Source organism: Pleurodeles waltl, chromosome 11 (assembly GCF_031143425.1).
Source record: "Pleurodeles waltl isolate 20211129_DDA chromosome 11, aPleWal1.hap1.20221129, whole genome shotgun sequence".
Taxonomy (NCBI): domain Eukaryota; kingdom Metazoa; phylum Chordata; class Amphibia; order Caudata; family Salamandridae; genus Pleurodeles; species Pleurodeles waltl.
The window spans coordinates 592140106-592161630 of record NC_090450.1 but is presented as its reverse complement, the minus strand read 5'-3'; the positions used below and the strand labels follow the sequence as shown (position 1 = coordinate 592161630).

At 44.6% G+C, this 21525-nt stretch overlaps 1 protein-coding gene across 2 annotated transcripts in view; it reads right to left on the bottom strand.

Annotated features, from left to right (window-relative positions):
* The window catches only part of ADD2 (adducin 2), a 309265-nt gene that overhangs the window by 115966 nt on the left and 171774 nt on the right, over nt 1-21525 (bottom strand). For both annotated transcript variants that reach the window (XM_069214100.1, XM_069214101.1), the window contains exons 8-9: nt 19979-20077; nt 17608-17784 (exon numbers count right to left, since the gene is read on the bottom strand). In XM_069214100.1, the coding sequence (XP_069070201.1) occupies nt 17608-17784; nt 19979-20077 (276 nt within the window). The remainder of the gene's footprint in view (nt 1-17607; nt 17785-19978; nt 20078-21525) is intronic.

Sequence of the window (21525 nt, the reverse complement as noted above, 5' to 3'; positions counted from 1 at the left end):
TCTTCCAGGTGCATAAACTGGAATAAATGTAAAACCCTAAAGGTGACCCAAAACCGCAGAAGTAAATGTGCTCAACTGGCTACAACAAATACAGTTAAAAAACAAAACAAGTCATACAATAAAATGCTGACCAAAGAGGTATCTAGTAGCTATAATTTAAATGGCCTTCAATGGCCCCACAGTGGAAATTTCCACCTAAACCACAGGAAATTCCTCCTGTCTAATCTTCAAAGAACCAAGAAACCAAGAAATGGTCTGAAAATATCTGTTTGGTTTCACTGTTCAAGCAATACAAGTTAAACGTTTATGAATTGAAGGTAAGAAGGAAATTCAGAAAAACAATTCACTTAGTCATGACATTAAAAAAATTGTACTACTGTTTGAAACAAGAACAGAAGCCACTGTGGCATGGAAAGCTGTCTGGTCTGAATTTATAACTGCCCATAAAAAACATGATCAGAACAGACAGAAATGATATAAACACTTTTCTCCTCATTCCCATGATTAGAAGGGAGGACAGGGGAAAACATGGCTTACACTTTCAAAGGCTACTGACAGGTCTAGAAGAAGACAGACCAGTCCTCTACAATCCTGTGCTTGGTACTTAATTAACAAACAAAAAAACATGAGTTCAAGGACCCAACGTTTTTCTTAAAAGCCTTGCATCATCACTGCTAAGTGGCAAGGTTGGGGAATACCAAGATTGCTTAGTCTTGAATTCATATCACATCTCTTTATTATACTCTCTAACACCTCCTGTTCCTGTATCACATTCTTGCTGTTCTCACTTACTTGCTTCTTTTACCTTGCTTCTTCTTTTTCCCTTTGCTGCCTTTCTCTTATTTTCTGTTGTTCAACCTCTGATGAGGAAAGTTGTTGTCCTCAAAAATGAATGCCGGTGCCCATCACATTTAGCTACCTGCACAAATGAAGGACTGCCTATACCTGAGAGCATCATCAACCTCTGATAATGTTTTTGTCTTAAAAGCAAACTTAAGGGCTTAGCCCTACTGGAAACAAAAGTAGGAAGTTGAATATTGTGACATGAAAGTAAATGAAATGTAGATTTATATAGCACAGCTTATTACCTGTTAGGGTCTCTTTTCAGCTGGAGACAGACCATTATTTTAGAAAATTGCTCAAGAATAGCAAATTAGTGATAGGGGATAGAGAAGTAACTCGGGAATTCCCGTTAATGTTTTGTCATAATGCAAGCATCTCACTAGCTTTTAAAATGTCTCACAGGTGTTGACTAGATAAGCTGCATCAGGACAGATACCTGAGCTATACACTCCATTTTTTTATTTGGGGCATAACCTAGTCCCTCCCGAGTCATCTCTTCTGTTCTTCCCCAAATTTAATTTCCTATCCTTGTGTCATTTTGGGAACGAAGCACCACTACTCTTCATGTGAATTTGAAAGTTCAAAGTGTAAGATAAGAGTTTTTAAGATGTTCCACTATAAAAATTATACCCTGGTTAGGACAGACTGTATGGGGAGGTTGCCAGGAGGTTGTACTCAATCGCACCCACCACACCACTGCGTGGGGAGACAGCAAGGAAAATTGGCAAGATTACAAGTAAAAGCGCACAAGCAAGAAGACAAATGTGGATATAAGGAAGTGGCCCAACTAGGTTTGAGTGCAGCTTGCATACAGGGTGGTCTTACCTCCTGTATCATACCATCTTCACCTACATCTACCTTCTTCCACTTCATATCCATTCCATAAGGTGTAGCCTCTTTGCAGCTTGTGAGGACAACTTGCCAGAGGGCTGAATGGCTGAGCCTACGGACATGCTTGTGCCCCTGTTCTGTGGTTTCTGGCCAGAGAAGGTGGCTCGATTACACTCAAAGTGGAACTGGACTGAGGTTTGAGGACATCTCTAACCTACTAAATACGAATTACATGAAAGTACGTAGAAGTATATGGAAGTACAAAAGTAGTAAAGTTAAAGTGCCAAGCCAAGCACTATCACAGCATTATCAAATCATCATCCAAGCACTTGTGAAGCTTATGCACATCATTGCAATTCAATAGTAACTCACTAGTAAGTCATCGTGTTGGGGACCACCCACCGATCCACTGCGGTAGTTTAACACAGGTGGATTTAGTGAAGTACAGTAAACAGCAAATCTAATTTAAATGTATTTAATCTAACCTAATGTAATCTTAGAGATTTAATCCTCAATGTGCAGCCCTCATCAGCGACGGACTAAATATATAGCGGCTAATTCTGGCAGCAAAGATGTCAAAGGCTACAAGGAGCAAGAAGTAAAACAATCTACTGGTTGCCCCAAAGCAATCTAACAAATGAAATAACTCAGGAATATCTGTCGGGGAAACCTAGGAGGTTCGGAACAGCATAGAGGTTGCTGGGGGCAAAAGATTTGCAGATGTTTTTACCCCAAAGTCACTCATGGACGCTCCAGATGCTTTACTAGAATCTGATAGCACTAGATCACCCATCTATGAAGTTGAGGAAGTGAGGAGAGAAGAAAATGTTGTAGCAAAAGATGCTGAATCTTTGGTCGCTATGCAGGATAAACTTGAGTCCCATGACCTCATAAGGAAAGGTTCCTCTCAGGCTAGGAGTTTATTGACAAACATGGCAGCGAGTCTGGTGGAGCTGGCAGTCCAGGCATCTGCTGACGCACTAACACCAGTTGAAACTGACCTGTACAGGAGTAGAACAAGCTCCATATCCATGGCTTCAGAGCAGCCAATTGCAGCTATAGCCACCGCTAACCTTCTTCTCCCAAACAAGATTACTAACGAGTTTATCAACTATTTTACTATGCTCCATGCACTAAGTAACTGCCACCAAAGATACTGCTGTTAGGAAGGCCTGAGTTACTCTCTCAGGATAACAAAGATACTGATCCTGGGACATTAGGGCCAGTACTAGTGAGCAAATGTCATCCTGCAACCAAGAGGTAACCACACCAGAAATTACACCTGAAGAAGGAGGTGGAGAAAATGACTTTGCTAAGGCCCCATGTGGCTTGGTAGTTTGTCTACTATCGGCAAGAGAGGGTGTCCAGGACACACACCAGTTCATACTTGAAGCAGACATTCATAAAGAAACCAACGATAATGAAAATAAAAGTCAGATGTCAGCAAGAACACAAAGTATCAGTTCCCTTGTTAAGTCCAGGCTAAGCAAGAGTAAGCAAGTCGGGCTGGTGACCAGGTTCCTCCCACTCCCCAGGCCAGACTCTGCAAATCAGTCATTAGTGTCTGCAGTGGGATGCCGACAGTACTTTCAAACTGGTTGAGGAAGTCCTGTGCCTGGTTGACACATACTACGGGGGTCCTGGGGGCAATAGTTCTTATTTGCACTCAACAGCTTTATGGACTCAATATCCCCGACTTGCCAACTAATCCAGCCTAGTGACTCTGATGCAAATGTTAATGTTACTGGCTCTAACTTTCCAGAGTCTCATCCAAAACAACCAATTCTCGCCATTATGCACATCATGTGTAGGACTCTAGATGTCATAGTAAACAAGTTAACGGCATATAGGTTGAAGTTGAGTGACCAAATAAGAATTCTGTGTGAGATGTCATCACGCATAACAACAATTGACTCCAGTATGCAAGTAATGGAGTCCGCAGTGCTAGAATCCCTCAAGAATAGTGTATTTTCCAGTGAGATTAGAACCTGCTCAAAGATTGTTGCCAAGCTCACTAAACTATCAGAAGTTATTAATTCAATTTTAGAAGACTATAAACATCGAGCAGAGGCGCACTCAGAGCAAAAACAGACCAGCAGGAAATTAAAGTTTCCAACTGCATCGTACAAGGGGAGGCACAGGAGCAATGCCCTTTCATGCAGAAGGCAAAGGCTCTCAAGAGCAGGGAACTTGGGCAAGCAAGTCACCACTGAGCACCCCAGTCTTAGCGCCTCCAAAAGATGTGGTCAGCAAACAGAAACCCAGAGAAAGGCTCACAACCTGTGGTAGCTTAAAAAACAATGGCATTACAATTTTGTTTTAAAAACCAAAGAAAAACTGAAGAAAGACAAATAGACGTAATGCTAGCTTGTCAGGAGCAGAAACCCCCTCAAAGAGAGAGAGGGAAGCATCAGAGGGAAAAATAGCAGATCACCTCAATGGTAGAAGCCAAACAAAATTAACGCTGCCAGATGGCATCCAAATGAACTTATACAGAAACCTGGGGTGTGAGCTAAACAAGTCAAATTAAACAAAAAAATCTGAAATGTGAAGCATTATGTAGAGTACATACCCACATTAAAAGATTTCCAACAGGTCCCAGGCTGTTGGCGACAAGGTCACTGCAGTAGGTCACACAAATGTATCATCCAGCTTAAAGAATGCCTCAGATCATGAAACTATTATCTTGGAAAGCAATGGGCCCATTCAAGTGCAGTTGAATGATCAGCTTGCACACGTCTGCCATGACACATCTGTAGCGCCTTTTGTTGCATATCCAGTGCCTATGGCAGACAGTTCAGGCTGTGTTCCGAAAGGCTAGGGAATCGCTCAAGCCATTGTCGCTATAGGGATGGCACCCTCAACATTCTAACATGGAAATAGAGCCTGTACTCATAGTATTGACAGAGGAGGGGAGATCCCTCAAGGGACAGCAGTCGTATGGACCTATAATCCATCTCAAGTATTGATGTCCTACATACAGGTTGAAGCTTCAGTGTAAGTGGCCAAACGCCTTACTGCTGGAATGATCCTGGCACTGTTCCAAAAATTGTAGAAAATAGACCCTGTGTGGAGGCTAAAGACAAGCATCCAGCAGCCACAGCCTTCTATTCACCAGAGACCTTTTGTGACTTAAATTCACAAGATGGTGTTACAGCTAGATCAACACGCGTGAATGTAGTTCCAGGAAAAATACCCACAAGTGCCTCTGGGCATGTAGTACCAAATGAGACAACTAGGTCACTTGATTGGCACAAGAACAATTCACAGCGGTATGAAGCAAGAGCATAGGTGCATGCATTACAAAGCCTAGGGTCGGGAGATTGAGTCTACAGGTCAAAGGTGAGCCCGCAATTTTAATATTTACACCAATCTATCGACCACAAGGGCAACATGACATTCTAAATAGGAGTCATTTACTGAGAGTCCTGCACTCTGTTTAAGGGCTACACAATTTCTAATCAAGTGATCTACTAACAGTTGACTTTACACATGCCAATCAACATTGGAGGAGGGACTCCACAATCATATGGTGGATAAACAAGCAGGTGGCAGACAGCATTTCGAGCAAAAGGGAAACATTGGCCAATTGGGGAATACTGCTCCAGATCCCTACCCTAAAATATTCAAACTAGCGTATGTTGAACAGCAAGGCATAATAAGACTTGCAAACTATGTAAAGCGGGAGTTCTGCTGTCATTGCGAGGCACCACTAATACCACTTCCAAAGAGGAAGCGCAGAGCCTAAAAGTTAATATACAGACACATAGTGAAAGCCTTAACCAGTACCCTGTTGAGACCAACTAAAGTCAAATTTATAGGGGCCATCTAGCCCAGAGGAGGCGTGGGAAGGCTATGCATGGCCCCAACTGTCACCTTATGTCACTCACCTCCCATAGTAACTAGGGTACTGCAGTGAATCACCAAGCCAGGTTAAAGGTGATCAGTTGAAATATTGGTGGCCTAAAATCAAAGATGGGTGACATGAACTGGGCGAACCTTGTGAAAGCACATAGTATTTGTTGTTTTCAGGAAACAAAGGCCCTAGACAAGCTTAATGTGGATGAGGTAGACCAAGAGGTGGCCTCACAATGTCGATCTCTACACAACTTAGCATTGACAGCCAAGTCTTTGACCCAATTAATGAGGATCTCCAAAAAGTGGTAATTTCTGATGATCACTGGGTGCTGACCCTGTTGAACATCTATCCCCTACCTGGCATGCAAGCAAACTATCACAGGCAGATGGCTGAACTGGAAAAGCACAGTGGTAGTGTCAGCTACAACTCTGTCCTTCACATCACTGAACCTAGTACGTGCAAAACAACATGTCATACTGGTATCTGGGGACTTTAACACAAATTTCGATAACGCAATGGCTAATCTGGATGTGCTCCATAGTTTCACTTTAGGTAAACCATCATATCCATGTCCTTGTTAACCCACCATACAACGAGAGGAGCTGCAATTACATCTCTTGCATTTGATTATGATCTTAGACCATTAAGCGGAGCCATACCCTCTGATACGCAAGCTCACCTTACTTTTCAAGGTGGGGAGCATATAAGTCTGACAGACTACGTTTTGATTAATTTGTAATCTTGACACCTGAAGAATGACTTCAAAATTGAGCAAAGGATTGATAGCGATCATAATCCATTGACAGCCTGTTTAAAAATTCCAAGGAAGAATCACTTGGTAACTAAACGTGTACCTGAGCTCTGGAAAGATTTTGTGCAAGTGTCAGTCAATCAATTTCAGGGTGCGAGTTTCTGAGCTTAAATTCAGATTCAAATCCATATTCTGCCAGAATCTGCATTCTTGTGGAAAAGGCTTCCAGGGTTTACATGGACTACGGGAATCTAAGCGATTCTGAGACCATTTGTAGATTTGAGAGCCTAATTATTACATCACAGGGGCTGAGCACCCAATAACAAACTGGCAGACGCAGGGCTGATGGTTATGGCAAATGGAATGTGGACTGGTTCGATTAAGAGTGTGGTAAGCTTAAACATGAACTCTCACTGGCACTGAAATCAAGGTATTCGGCTCCTGACGGGAAAGGACAGCGGAAAGAGTCACGGCAGAAGTATAAGCACTGCATTAAGATCAAGAAAACCAAATTAAACTTAAGGCCTGGAAGGCCATCATGGAAGTCATAGGTCATAAAAACAGTAGGCGCTTTTGGGTGCTAGTACGGTGGGGAGAGCAAGGGTCAACCAGACAGCTGGAAAACATCATTACCTCTTACACCTGGTTCAATCACTTTTTGTCACTACATAGGCTCCCAAGCCAAGTTAGTTTGAGTCTCAGGGGCCCAATAGTGGGAAAGGACGTAGAACAAATGCTCATACATAAATCAGAAGAGACTCAAAGTACCTCACATTTAATTATGCCAGAAGGTAAAAGAACAATCAAAAGAGAATTCCACAAAAGGCAGGTACGCCAGGCAATCCCTAGCCAGAAACTAAACAAGGCACCAGGACCCGAAAGGATTAGAGCGGATTAGGGATTAATCATTGGACATCTGTACTAACTAGGTATATAATGCAATCTGGTACCAGGAGACAGTCCCAGTGTCCTGAAAGGCCACAATAATTGTACCTCTGCACAAGACAAGCCCACGGAATACCCAGGTAACTATTGCCCTATTACCCTGTTGGATGTAGCAGGAACAATATATGCCAAACTATTACATGCTCGCCAAGAGTGATGGCTAAGTGAGAAAAAAGTTATCAGTGAAATCCAAGCTGGGTTCCAGAGAGGGCAAGGAACAACTGACCAGGCCATGCGATTAACATCTGGTTAAAGTCTACTAAGGTTAAAAAAAAAAAATCCAAGCTGTACCTGATGTTCGGAGATTTAAAGACAGCCTTTGGCACTGTTAACCGTGATCTGCTCTGGCAAACATTACCAATGTATAGCTGCTTCGCTGAACTATTTGCAGCTTTTGGAGAGCTGTACAGTAATAATGTTTCATCAGTCAGGTACAGTGAAAAGGAGAAGTCAAAGAGGGCTTTGGCATAAACATCAGAGTTAGACAAGGCTGTGTGCTGGCCCCAGCATTGTTTAACATCTTCATTAATGATGTTGTTGATTTCTTGGGAGCCTTAAACTTCGATTTTCCAGTCAGCGGGAACAATAAAATTGCAATCCTGCTCTCCCTCGGTTCTTTTCTCCCACACCAAGCTGGCCATGCACAAGCTCCTGTAAGCACAGGAGACCTTCTGTACAAGAAAGGACCTGAAGATCAACACACCCAAACCAAAGTGCATGATCATCAAAGGAAGTGTCAAGCTAAGCAGCTCTTTTAAAATCTATGGAACAACTCTTGATCTTGTTGTTCACTGTGACTATTTAGGAGTAACATTGGACTCCAAGTTGTCTTGGTCTCAGCAATTGATTAAGGGCAAGGCATCCCTGGGTCAGTATGCTGGTGGGGTGTTTATCTTTTCCAGGAGCCAGGGGAGCAGGCTGAATGCCCCACCCCTTGAAGCCTACAGAGTCCAGGCTCTTGCTACAGGCTTGTAATGTTCAGCGGTCTGGGGGTATAAAAATGTAAAAAGCCTAGCCAAAGCAGAAAAGTGCTTTTCGCGTCATTTCCTCACACTTGGGCCCTAATTATGAACATGGTGGTAAACACCACACTGCCGGCGGTGACTACTGCCTTCAGGCCGGCGGTCCGGACCACCAAATAATGAAGCACATGAGAAACAGCCAGCTGGCCATCCACCCACTGCCATTTTGGTAGTTCCGCCGACGACGGCAGAGTCCATCTTCAGCCCGGCAGAAAGGTTCTACCAGCCCACCATATAATGAAACACCACACTGCCTTAAGTTCCGGGGCAGGAATCACTGCCACGCAAAGCTTGGCAGAAATGACCTATATAAAGGTAAACACTCACCGGAGGCACACACAACACGCCAACATGGAGCGAGATTTGGAAATAATCCCAGCGCTTCTCCTTGCCATATTTCTCCAGGACCGTGACAGCCGACGAAGACGACGATAAGTGCCGCAGCCTAGCACACCTGGGAGGAAAGGGCAAATTACATACCCGCCCACCCACACCGCAATGCACTCCCACCGCCCCAATCCATACATACCATACCAAAATGTACTTCCCAAACACGTGCAAACATACATCAGAACAAGTGCACAGACCTGTGTACACCACTCCGCCACAATGAAATACTACACAACTGGACAATATTGCACCAACAGGTCTGCTATGCACTAAAATGTATTATTTAGAGACAATAATAAATGTACAAACAAGGCCATAGGCCAGTCCAAATTCAAGTCCCGGAAGGGTAAATATAGGCCACACTTGACTCCTACGATGAAAAAATCCTCCACTGAGAAAGGGGCAGCCAGACACCTCAGGGAACAGGGGATGGTGGGGGGGTGGACTTAGGTTTGGAAGGGAGGGTTGGATGTAGGTTGTGGAGGTGGCGAGGGTTTTGGCTTGCCCTTGTAAGGAGGATTGGGCCTGTACTGGGGGTGGCAGAGGGACCAGGGGCAACACGGCCTTCTTCCTCCCTGGGGAAGGGGCACAGGATTGGGAAGGGTGGACTGGGGAGGACTTTGAAGAGGAAGGAGTGGACTTGTTGATGCCAAGGGAACTTTTAGGAACAAGACGGGGTGGACCAGTAGGTTCAATCAGGTCAACACGGGAGAGGAAAAGCTTTTTAGATGTAGGTGGAGGGGTTTTGGATACAGGTTTGGGAAGGGAGGTTGAGGGAGTGGTGGTACAAGGTGTAGGTGTGCTGGACGTGGATGCAGGTGCCTGTTTAGTCTGCTTATGTGTGGTGGATGTGTGTGGAGTGGATGAGTGTGAGTGTTTTGGAAGGGGGGGTGGACACAGTGGGAGAAGACAAGCTGCCAGTGTATATGGATGTTGTGTGGATGTCTGCAGGTCTGGTGAGTGTGCTGCAAGTATCTGTGAATATAGTCGCGGTGAGTGCAGGGGTGGTGTCTGGGGTGCATGACTGGATGTCAGCTGTTGTAGTGACTGTAAGAATGGGGCCTGCAGCAGTGACTGAGGGTGCAGTGCATGTGGGTGTGCATGGTGAGGAAACAGAAGGAGGAAGGGGGAGGGGGCGACAGTGGGGAGGTGGATATTGGTGTGTCTGCTTTGGTATGTTGGTGGGTGCCTACATGTGGTGGGACGTGTGGTGCTTGTGTTTCTCTGTGTGCTTCTTGTGTGTTGATTTTGTGCATGGCTGTCTGTATGTGTGCTTAGAATGGGTGAAGGGAGTGGGGTCCTGGATGGGGTAGAGGTGGTGGGAGGGGGGACGGAAAGACCATGGACAGTGGCTGCCGTCAAAGAGGAGGCCAAAGCCTGAAAAGATCTCTGTAGGCCAGACATGGCACAGTGAATGCCTTGCAGGTATGCATTGCATTGCTGCATCTGTGATGTCAGCCCGTCAATGGCATTCACAATGGTTGTCTGCCCTACAGAGATGGTTCTCAGGAGGTAAATAGCCTCCTCAGTGAGGGCAGCAGGGCTGACTGGGGCAGAATATGAGGTGCCTGTGGCGAAGGAGACACCCACCCTCCTGAGTGAGCGAGCACAGGCAACTTGGTGGGGAGCTACTGGGAGGGCAGTGATGGTATGGGGCGTGGCGGAAGATGGCAAAGAATGGGTGGGCCCAGTAGGGTCTGCCACCACCACGGAGCTGCCATCGGAGGAGGTATCGGAGTCACTACCTCCAGTGGTAGTTGCCAGTGGTAGTTGCCTCCCCATGGTACTCCCCTTGCCCTCCAACCCACTGGTCCCCTTGGCGTTGGTGGACTCTGCCTCCTGGGTCCTGTGGGTTGCAGCATCCCCACTCGCCGGTGCCTCAGCTCCCTTGCCAGATGATGCTAAAGTACACAAGGACACAAGAGCACAGCGGAGGGACAAAACAAGAAAGAAGTATGTCAATTCCAGGGACCCATACTCTCCAACCCATCTCAGGCACTAACCCTCAGCAGACACAATATATGATATGAATGTTCCCCTGAATGGTAGGCATGATCCCACAGTCCACTACATTCCCATCCTGGCCGTCTACTCTGATACACTTTGCAACGTGAAACAATATGAGACAATGCCAAGGCAACATATCTGCAAGTCCATGAGGCTACATTAAAACCAATAGTCCGAACAGGGGACCCCTCACACAATCCCTGCCATAACATCCTAGGACACTATCCCACAGAAGTAGAGTGGGGCAGGACTGCAGGGACACACCTGTCTATGGACCTCACACTACTATGCATGCACCCCTTAGTATCTAACTCCACTCATCATAGTAGCATCACAACAGTGTTGGTACTCACCGCCTTGTGACTGCTGTGCTGCCTTCAAGGGCCCATCAAAATCCGGATAGGCCACCGCCAGATGGCGGGCCATTGGGGGGGGGGTCAGGGTCCGGCAGGCAGCCCTCCCTCATTGGGAGGTCATCCCCAGCTGAGCCTCTCTGGCCTTCCTGGCGCAGCAACTCAGGTCCTCCCACTGCTTCCTGCAGTGGGTGCTCCGCCGGTTGTAGACCCCAGGGTCTGCACTTCCTTGGCGTTGGCTTGCCACATTCCTTTCTTCTGATGGGTGCTGACCTTAATGGGACACACAGAGTAAAGAAACAGATGTCAGTGTGGGTGCCCCATACACAAATGCCATGCCAGTTCAACCTCACATAGCCCACGGAGACATACATACAAACAACAGCCAAGCCAAAAACTACCAGACACACTACGGGGGAGCATTCACACAGCCAACAAAAACTCCTACAAGCATCCGCCACTTTCACACACATTTAAGGAGGACAAATAGCAACTCACCTGCTCCTCTGGTCACCCTTACAGCTTTGCATACAGAGGTATGACCCCGTCCACCAGCTTCTTCAGCTCCTCCGTGACGAAGGCCGGGGCCCGTTCCCCTGTAACACGTGCCATCTCAAGGACCAGAGTCAGGACACAGCAGCCCCAGTAGTGGAGTCCTGCTCTACTCGAGGTGCAGGAGTCAAGTGGCAAGGGCATGGCAAAATGGAGGTAGATACCGCAGCGGTGTGCACCGTCACCACCGGCGGTGATCATGATTGGCCCTGCTTCCCCATTGACAACAATGTTATCCAATGATCAGGTGAACACCGCCGAACAACGCCTACCGCCATGACGACTAAAGCCAGCAGAATGAAGTCACTTCCTACACTATATTTATCTAACAGTAGGCAGCAGGCTATAGCTCCATGCACCTAACCACTTTCCTCTTACTAGTTTTAGAACACTCAAAATAGGAGAAGCGTGTGCACACATTCAAACACCTGCTGCCTAGGTGCAATCGTACAAGAGGGAATATAAACACATCAATTGTTAACGGTGCACCACCCTAAACAAAATTCAAAGAGTCCAATTTGTTAATATATTAACAAATTGGACTCTGAATTTTGTTTAGGGTGGTGCACCATCAACAATTGATTTGTTCACTTCCTACACTACACTACCGGTAGGGCAGGGGGCTGTCATTCTGCATCCACCACACCTTCACAGTCTGGCCTGGGGCCTAGTCCATGTCTCTATTCCCTCTCCTCTTCATCGAGCACTGTTATGATTACTGGTCCTCCTCATGGAATCATGGTGGGAAGTGTGCCTACACTGTGATGCTATAAAACATACACACCTCACCACACATTAGCCTGACAGGATTACCACGTTCTTTGTGTCTGTATGAGGGAGAATTGTGTTGCATGTAAAGCATGAATAGTGTTACCATATTATGCCAGTGTATGTCCCAACTCAATGTGTCTCTCTTCTGCACCCATAGGTACAGACCCATGTGGCGAGGGAGGGCCCCATCTGTTTACAGACCCCTGGTAGATCTGCCCACCATGGAGGAATGTCACATCATCATAAATTACCTCCTGAATCGAGGCACAATCCTGGAACTCTGTGCACAAATAGAGCCTGTTCTGATGCCAGCTAATAGGAATTCCCATGCTATACCTACAACTGTTCAGGTACTATCTGTGCTCCATTTTTTGGGCCACAGGCTCATTCCAAGTGACAGTGGGCATGGCAACCGGTGTATCTCAGCCAATGTTCAGCCACATCCTGTCTAATTTCCTGAATGCATTTGTTCATTACCTGCAAAGTTATATCCAGTTTCCCCAAAGGGCTGATCTCACCACTATCAAAATCAGTATTCTATGCTTTTGCAAATATCCCCCATGTGATAGGAGCGATTGATGGTACCCACATAGGCCTCATACCCCCAAGAGAAATGAAAAGGTGTTCAGTAATCGTAAAAACGTTCACGCCATGAATGTCCAATTGGTGTGTACTGCTGATGAGTAAATTTCTTATGTCAATACAAGGTTCCCATGATTCATTTGTCCTGAGAAACAGCAGTGTGCCACACATTATGGGACAACTACAGGGGGACAGAGCTTGACTCATATGTGATTGTGTATGACACTGTATTAGTGACATACCTGACAGGCAGACTGTATGCAAGTACAAAGTGTGTGCTTTAACCCCCTTTCACCCACTTTTTCAGGGGATTCTGGCTACCCAAACATGCAATGACCCCTGACACCTGTGAGAAATCCCAGGACAGATTCAGAAATCCATTATAAAGAGGCACATGGTTGCACCAGGAGGCTGATAGAGTGGACCACAGGACTACTGAAGGCAATATTTTGTTGCCTGTATCTCTCTGGAGGATCCCTGTGCTATGTCCCTGACAAGGTGTGTCAGATAGTGGTGGCCTGCTGCATAACTTGGCTGTGAGGAAAGCTATCCCAATTCTGGAAGAGAAGGATGCTGTCCAACCAACTCTGCCACCTCAGAGGATGGATGAGAGTGATGGAGAAGAAGAGGGGGAAGGCATCAACTCCAGAACCCAGCTAATCTGGCTATACTTCCAGTGACTCTCAGGTACATTTTCTATAAAGCTAAAGGCTTTACTGCATTGTTTCAGGGTGACATGTACTAAGTGCTATGGTGTCCCTTACTAGTGATGTGGCAACTTTATGACTGAAGAAACAGATGTGTGTTAAAGCAATGGAATGTACAGTGTGACATACTTCAGACACTACAGTCTGTTAGGCCCCCTCCTGCAATGAAAGCGGCATTATGATGGTAACTGGCTAATGCATAAACATTCACATTTGATTGCTCATATTGAATATGGACAGATATTTTGTGTGTACAAGTGTATTTATTTGTAAATAATACATACATGAGTGATGGGACAGTGGAAGGGAGTGGGCACATGGTGAACAATATACTCAGGTACATTTGCACAGCTGTTGGTAGCCAGGGCATAGTCTATGGGGTCATTGGAAGATGGTGAAATGGCAGTGGCATAACAACAAGGTAGATGAGTGGCACACAAGGGAGACAGTTTAGGACAGAGTCACTTCCTGGCGGTGGGCTTGGTTTTGGCTGGTGTTTCAGTGGAATATCTGGGTCTGAGGCCACATTTGCGAGGGGGAACTTGGGCTGCAGGGAAAGGGGCGCTGGTGTCCTGGCAAGTGGAAGGGGCCTGCAGGTGGGTGGAGGACTCAGGCTGGTTGTTGGTCTGGCGCTGCAGCACCCCTGCAATGGAGGCCATGGTAGCATTTAGCTGTTTCCATTGCTCCATGGCCTCCTAGTGGTGTGCTACCTGCAGCCTCTGATTCTCCTCCAACGTGGCTATGATCTGGCCCATCCTAGTGTAGGAATTGGTGGTATGCCCCCATTACTTCAGCAATCGCCTCCTGGGCTGCATCATCCATCCTTGGGCCACCTCCCTGGGCCACTGATACCCTCCCACTGGCCTTAGCCCCCTGTGCCTATGTCCCCTGCAAGGGTCTGGCATTCCCACTTGCACTGGGCCCTTCATCATCCTGCGTGGTGGTGGGTGAAGACTCGGGCCTCTGTAAATGTGGGCAGGCAGTCCCTGGCCTGGAGACACTGGTGTGGGGGCGTTGGGCCAGAGCTGATGGTGGTGGCTGAGTAGTAGGGGTGCCAGTGGTATCCTGGGTGGGGCTTCTGGAGGGTGACTGTCCAGGACTGTGGAATGGCCCAAGGATTTCCTCTGTGTCCAGACATCCCTCTGCACTCTCCTGAGTGGGGCCTTCATCTTCAGGTGGAGGACTGGCACTCCTTGACGTCTCCGTCCAGTGACGTGGGTGGTGGTGCCTGGGAGTGAGAGAATAGAAGTGTGGGTGTCCTGCACTTTCTTGTCAATTGCAGCACTGGTCAGCAGTAATTGGTGGTTACATTCCCATGTAGTGGCATGCAGGGTCCCATTGTGTTCTTTTTGATGCATTTATTGAAGGGGGTAGGTGCATTGTGGGTGTTGTAGTGCTCCTGACATTACATGCATGGGTTGGTGACTGTGCACAGGGGGCTGGATGATGATTTGTATGGGGGATTGTGGGCATGCAGGAAACATGGATATGAGGGTGTGAGTGTGGTGGGTTGGGTAGGGGATGGGGGCATGTGTTAGTGAGTAGAGGGATGGGGTGATACATTCTTTGCAGGTGTGGTGACTGTTAGGGTTTTGTAGTTGACTTACCCAAGTCCAGTCCTCCAGAGAGTCGAGTGAGGCCCTATGGGTGCAGAGTAGCCAAGACCTACTTCTCTCAGTCGGTGTATTTGGGGGAGGAGGTGGGGGACCACCACTAGTCTACTGTACCGCAATGTTGTGTCATAATGCCATGGAATGCACCTTCCCCCACAGGTCATTCCATCTCTTCCTGATGTCATCCTTTGTGCATGGATGGTTTCCTTCGGTGTTGACCTTGTTGACTATCCTCTGGTATAGCTCCATCTGCTTGGCCAAGGGTGTCTGCTGCACCTGTGCACGAATAGCTATGGCTCGACCCTGAGTATTTCGTCCACCATGGCCCTTAGCTCCCTGTCGGTGAAGTGGGGGTGCCATGGTGTGTGTTGTGGGTGTGTTAGTGAGGGTGCTGTTGTGTGTGTGGCTTGTGATGGTGGGTGTGCAATGTATGAGTTTTGGTGGTGGTTTTGTGTGTGTGGCTTGTGTGATGGTTAGTTCAGTGTATACGTGCTGTGGTATGAATATTTGGCTTGCTATTGGCGTTGCAAATGATTGTGGGGCGTGTATGTGTGTGTTTTATTGTTGTGGGGATGTGTGTCAGGTGTGTGCATTTGTTGTTGGCGGTTCCCATTTCTGGCTGTGGTGGGTGGCAATTGTCGTTCAACATTCACTGTCCGCCGATCTGATTTGTGCATCTTTATTTGGTGGGCAGGGGGTTTGTATGCATGGTGGTGGCAGAGTGATCTGTACTGCGTTTCCGCTGTCGTTGGCCCTGGCGGTGGGTCGAGGTTGCCAAATTTTGGGAGATTTGTCTTTTTGGCATAATTATACGGCGGTGTGCATTCCACCGCCACTGGTGGTCTTTTATTGGCCCTCAGCATTTCGGACGGCGTTGTTTACCGCCATGTTCATAATGAGGGCCTTTGTCCTGGAACACCAATGGATGCTCTTTGGCATGAGCTAGGTATGACATCAATAGAACTGCAAGCTGCACTTCGTCCAGTCTTATACTGGGTAAAGATATGGACCAAACCTGAGTTGGAATCGTATCTGACAATCGTGAGCCCTGGTCTTTTGCTAAGTAAGTGAAACTACCCTGGTATGGTCACATGGCCACAGTCTTGCAGACCATAGTTTGCTCCAAATGCTGGACAGCTCCAGAGACAATGACAAAACAAACTGTTTGATTTGTGAAGGAAGTATATTGGAACTACATGCTCACCAATCAGTCAAGTCGGAAATTAGAGCAGCTTCGGGCCTTTAAGCCTTTTCTTCCTTTGAATCATACATGGACAAAATCCATTTCCCTTCTAAGAGGTCTTTGTTTGCTAGCTTTAGACTAGGCACTTAGCCAGTCAAGTAGTATACCAGATAGTGGAATGAAGATGGGCTTAGCTCATCTAACTGTGGGTGTGCTCAGGGAGGGGAGGAGTTGAAATTGAAACATTAGCGCTTGTGTTCTTGAATGGTATGACGTGATGTAAACTTAGATGAGTTTTTACTCCTACTATCATTTGCAAAGGGCAGTCTAAGGTATATGAATTAGCACTTCTGGCCAAATATGGCTGCATGAAGCACTTTAAAGATGCATAACTTTTTAATTGTTTTACTTCATCTTACTTAAGTCTGATCTAGGTTAGTGCAATAAAATGGATGTATGCTCCCTGAACCCAGTACTAGAGGTTTGCTGGGCTGCTGCATTAAATTGGCTTGGATGTTGTAATGCTCTTGAATTAATCAAAGGAATCAAGCACTTGCTCTTTCCCTTGCAGCAGGGCTTTCTGTTAAATTTTGTATGTGTATAAATATGACTCAATTTAAAAATGAGGGTATTCGTATGTTTTTATGCTCTGTAATAAAATGTTAATGTAAGATATGGAGTTTTTATATTGTATGGCCTGGATATGCTAGGCTGACACAATAAATAAATTTGATAAATACCTTGAGTGTGTTATGATGCTGTGTGGTAAACTTTTATTGTATTTTGTGTAGAGAGACTTATGACCATTGTGCCCCGTGGACTGCTTCAAAATATGATAATGGTTTCAACTTAGGTGCAAAAGGTAAAGTTATGTGTTTGAATAGTGGCTGGAAAATGTCCCACAAGGTTCTCACAGGTTAACAGCAGGCTCCACTGCAGTAATTTTATTGTTTCACTGCTCAAAATCTAATTATATTAATGAAAACAAAAAACGTTCTATAAACAGCACACATGTATTCCTTCTTCTGACAGCCTGCAACAATACATGAGGTAGGAAGTATACTGGATGGATGATGCATTAAATATAAGTATCAATGCTTCAATGAATATGGCATTTGTTGAGTACCATACTGACATTTAGACTAGCATAAACCAATGTTACAATGACACCTTTCGTGCTTAACAATCTGAAACTTACCAAGTTGTCCAGCATTCTCATGAGAGCCTCAAATTCATACTCTCCCAATCTACTTTTCTGCATTGGTCCAAATGTGCTTCCTGCCCATCGAACTGATCCAACCTCATGAGGTCTGGTTTTCTCACGATTTAGAACAATCAGATTCTGGACCCCTCCAGCACTCGGCAAAGCAGAAACCTGCAAAGTGACCCACAGTTTATAATACTATAGTTCCACTAAATCTTATGATGTCTGGTTCTAGTTTCATAAATGTCTTATGCAATAGATCAGAAACTCTCACAAAACATAAAGCACATTAAACGCCCGCACAATATTTTTGAGAAGCTATTTCCTGAAGAGAACCTCTCTACAGAATTATCACTGATTAGCAAAAATGGTGCTCACAATTTCACTGTTTTTGAGGTAACCTATAAATGGTACTCTTTCAGATAATATCAAGTACAAACAATTGGATAGAATGGCATTGCAGATTAAACAAAATGTGAACGTTTTTCATCACACACATTATTTTTTCTGTTGAAACTACCAAAATATCCAAAGGCCTAAATACACAATTGGTGAAAATAGTCATCTGCCATTCAAATCCATTTAGCTGGTTTGAAAAATGTATTTATTACATTTAATGCCATTTGGAATCAAAAAGGCGATTCACTTCATTTTTTAATGATAAGCCACAAAGCATGCACAACCAATGTTTCTTTGAAATGAGCATTGTATGACCTTGTACAGTCTAAAATATGAAGTTGCCCAGTCAAAACTTCATACAACTCTTTCTATTTACAAAAGATAAAATGTCAGAAGGTAGCCCTCCAGAAAAATTCCAGAACAATTGCGTAATACTTATCCTTTGTTCATTTCAGAATACTTAATTTAGAAGATTTTCTAAAATCATTATATTTAGACAACATGCTGTTAACTCCAAATATTACCTGGCAAACTGATAAATGTCATGAAAGTAGGGAAAGATTATTCTCCTTAACTCTGAAATCATCATTAATGCCAGCAAAGAATGTGGCTTGGAAGACTGATGGGTGTAAATTATCAAACAGAAGAAAATAATCTTTGCTATCTACTTTATTTGTAGCCTGTTTATATGGAGGTACCATTTTTAAAACTCTGAATTCCTTCTGCATGTGTAGCCTTCAATTGTATCCAATAATATCCAAAGGAAGATTCCTGTTCTGCTGCAGGACACGTCAAGGATAGCTGGGAAGACCGAATAATCTGATTAAAGGTAGTTTAAAATTGAACTACATAGGATGCCAAGCTTCCATTAGTACATTCTGCATAACAATTTTGAAATAGTACTGAACATCATCATGTTGTAGACCTATAATCCATTGTAGGTCTAATAATATACCAGCTGCAGTTTATGGGTATTGGCATTCATATTAAATTTTACTTTAACTTTGGCTAAATGTATCATTCAATACAAGGGTGTTTTGGCTAATGATGAAACAGAATGCTGAAATGCTGAACTTAAGGAGTGAGATATGTTTAATTTAATACCCTCTAAGTGTGGTTCACTAAGCTTTTTCCCTCAGGCACAAAGGCTTACTCCTGAAATATCAGATGAAAGACAAACTTTCATTAGCAGTGAGTCACAATGAGATCACTTCCTATTTATTTATTACTAGAAAAATAAATAAGCAAAATAGTGGCTGAAAAGAACAAAACATTCCTGCACATACATTATTTTGCTAACACTTCCACTATATACTAAACGTGTTAATGTTGAACGCCTACTTCAGTGCATCACATTTTAATTTACATTAAAAATACAATTCTTGTGAAGTTTTTTCAGATTTGATCTCAACATCGAGAATATGCATATGTGGAGCTAGATAAAACAGGCATACTTCAATAGAAGTATATAAGAGTAAATTTGTGCACTGCTCAATGTTTTGGGATTCAGATTTCCAGTTTACTCTTTGATTAACAATACATTAAAAACATTGGTAATACATGTGCAGATGGCTCATATCAAGAATAAAAGAAACAAACATGCCTTCTGCTAGTAAAGAGGAAATATGTAATTGTTGTAATGTTAATTTTGCAAAATGGGATTTAAAATAAAATCAGTAGTTAAATATTACAATTGGTGTAGCTAATTGAAATCCTTAGAAGTAATTACTGTAACAAGGTCAAATTCCTTTCAGAATAGAAATTCTTTAAAAACATCCTTTATGTCCCACAAAATATTTCTAATTCCAAGGGCACAAATATATATTCCTTTGAAATACACTCATAACCACGTTAAGATATTAAGAGTGTTTTCACTTTGCCCAGTAGTTTACATTCCTGCATGTACATTAGACCATTTTATGTTTGTGCTTTCTTCCTTCTGATCATTGAATCATGCATGGCTCACCTGTATTTCACATGCAGCCTGCACATGAAAGATGTGATAAAATGCTTCCTCAACAGATTCTCCAAGGGCAACCATACCATGGTTTCTAAGTACTAGAATCTGTAAAGATTTAAAACATTTGCCAAAATTACATATGAACATATTATTAAAAATATAGTTATCATAAAGGTGAGTTAAGGAACTGTTAAAGTTTACAGCAGTTATACTAAAGATCAATAACAAAGCACATGTTTGCTAATGCAATGGAAACTGAATGGTTAGAATTATGTTTCTCCCAGAACAATGGGAACATCTTGGTGGGATCTGTGGGAAACCTGCCGCAGTAGTGGCTTTCTCACAGTACTAAGGTGGACTTCAGAGATAGGTGCACTGAATCTGAATGCTGTGATTCAGGACCACAGCATTTGTGCAACAACTGCCTTTTTCATGTAAGTCCAACTTAAGTGCACAATAAACTTTGTGAATCAGACCCATTTTTCTTTAGTGAACCCCATGAATTAAATATGCTAAAATGTGCAGATCTGGAAGTTGTAAGGGTGGCCTAGACTAGACAGAAGAAGAGATTCAAAATTAAACTTTTCTTTCTCCTCAATACTAAGATATAATTCAAAGATTATGTCATTTATTTGGGTTGAAGTCATTATGATTCAAGCTAGTCAGGAATGCTGGGTGTTCAGTTGTTTCTATATGTGACCAATTACTAGGCCTGCTAATGCTTTTCCTTGTAGAAAAAGTGTGGTTGATGATTTATCCAAATAGGGACGTGGGGCTGTGTATGCAAAACGCCATGGTGTTCTGTAAGAATGTGTGACTTCCCAGTGTTTGCACCACTAGGGGGGGATCATCATTACAGCCTCCTGGCCAAACCCAGGAGTAGTTGAGATATTTTAAAGTTGTCACTGTGGAGTAAATCTCAGGTTAAGAAGAAGGCCAGGGACGTGGCTAGGTAGCAAAAGATGTCGTACGTTTGATTGTAATGCTCCAACCCACTCATTTACTCAAGTAAATATGGTGCCACGGGTGCCCTTTAGGAAGATTTTGGTCGGCTGGCCTGCCTGCTATTACCCAGCTGGGGAAATTAAGTGGTGTTGTAAAGGAGATACAGGGCACAAATGGCGGCAGTTGCAGGACCAGCGTTGCAGGGCTGGGTGGCCAGGGACATGTGTGGTGGCTATCGGACTAGAGTAAATGCTTTCTCCCCAGAGGGGGATTCTTTGGACTGCTGAATGACTCACTTGCAGAGGGAATCAAGCACTCAGAGCAAAGAGAGGAGCATTTAGCTCTGTGAGCAGAGCAGTGGCGCAGAGAAAGAGGTGAGTGGCCCTGCAGCTATGCAGTCCGAAAGAGCCCAGAGAACACCACATAGCTCTGTGAGCAGGGAGGCAGCAGCTGTGACTGTGCTGAGGAGGAGGTGAGCAGCCCTTCTGCTACACGGTGCTGAAGAGCTTGGCAGGGAACACTTAATCCCTTGAGCAAAGTGGAGGCAGCCAAGGCAGCACAGAGAAGGAGGTGAGTAGCCCGGTAGCCATTTGGGCCTACAGAGACCT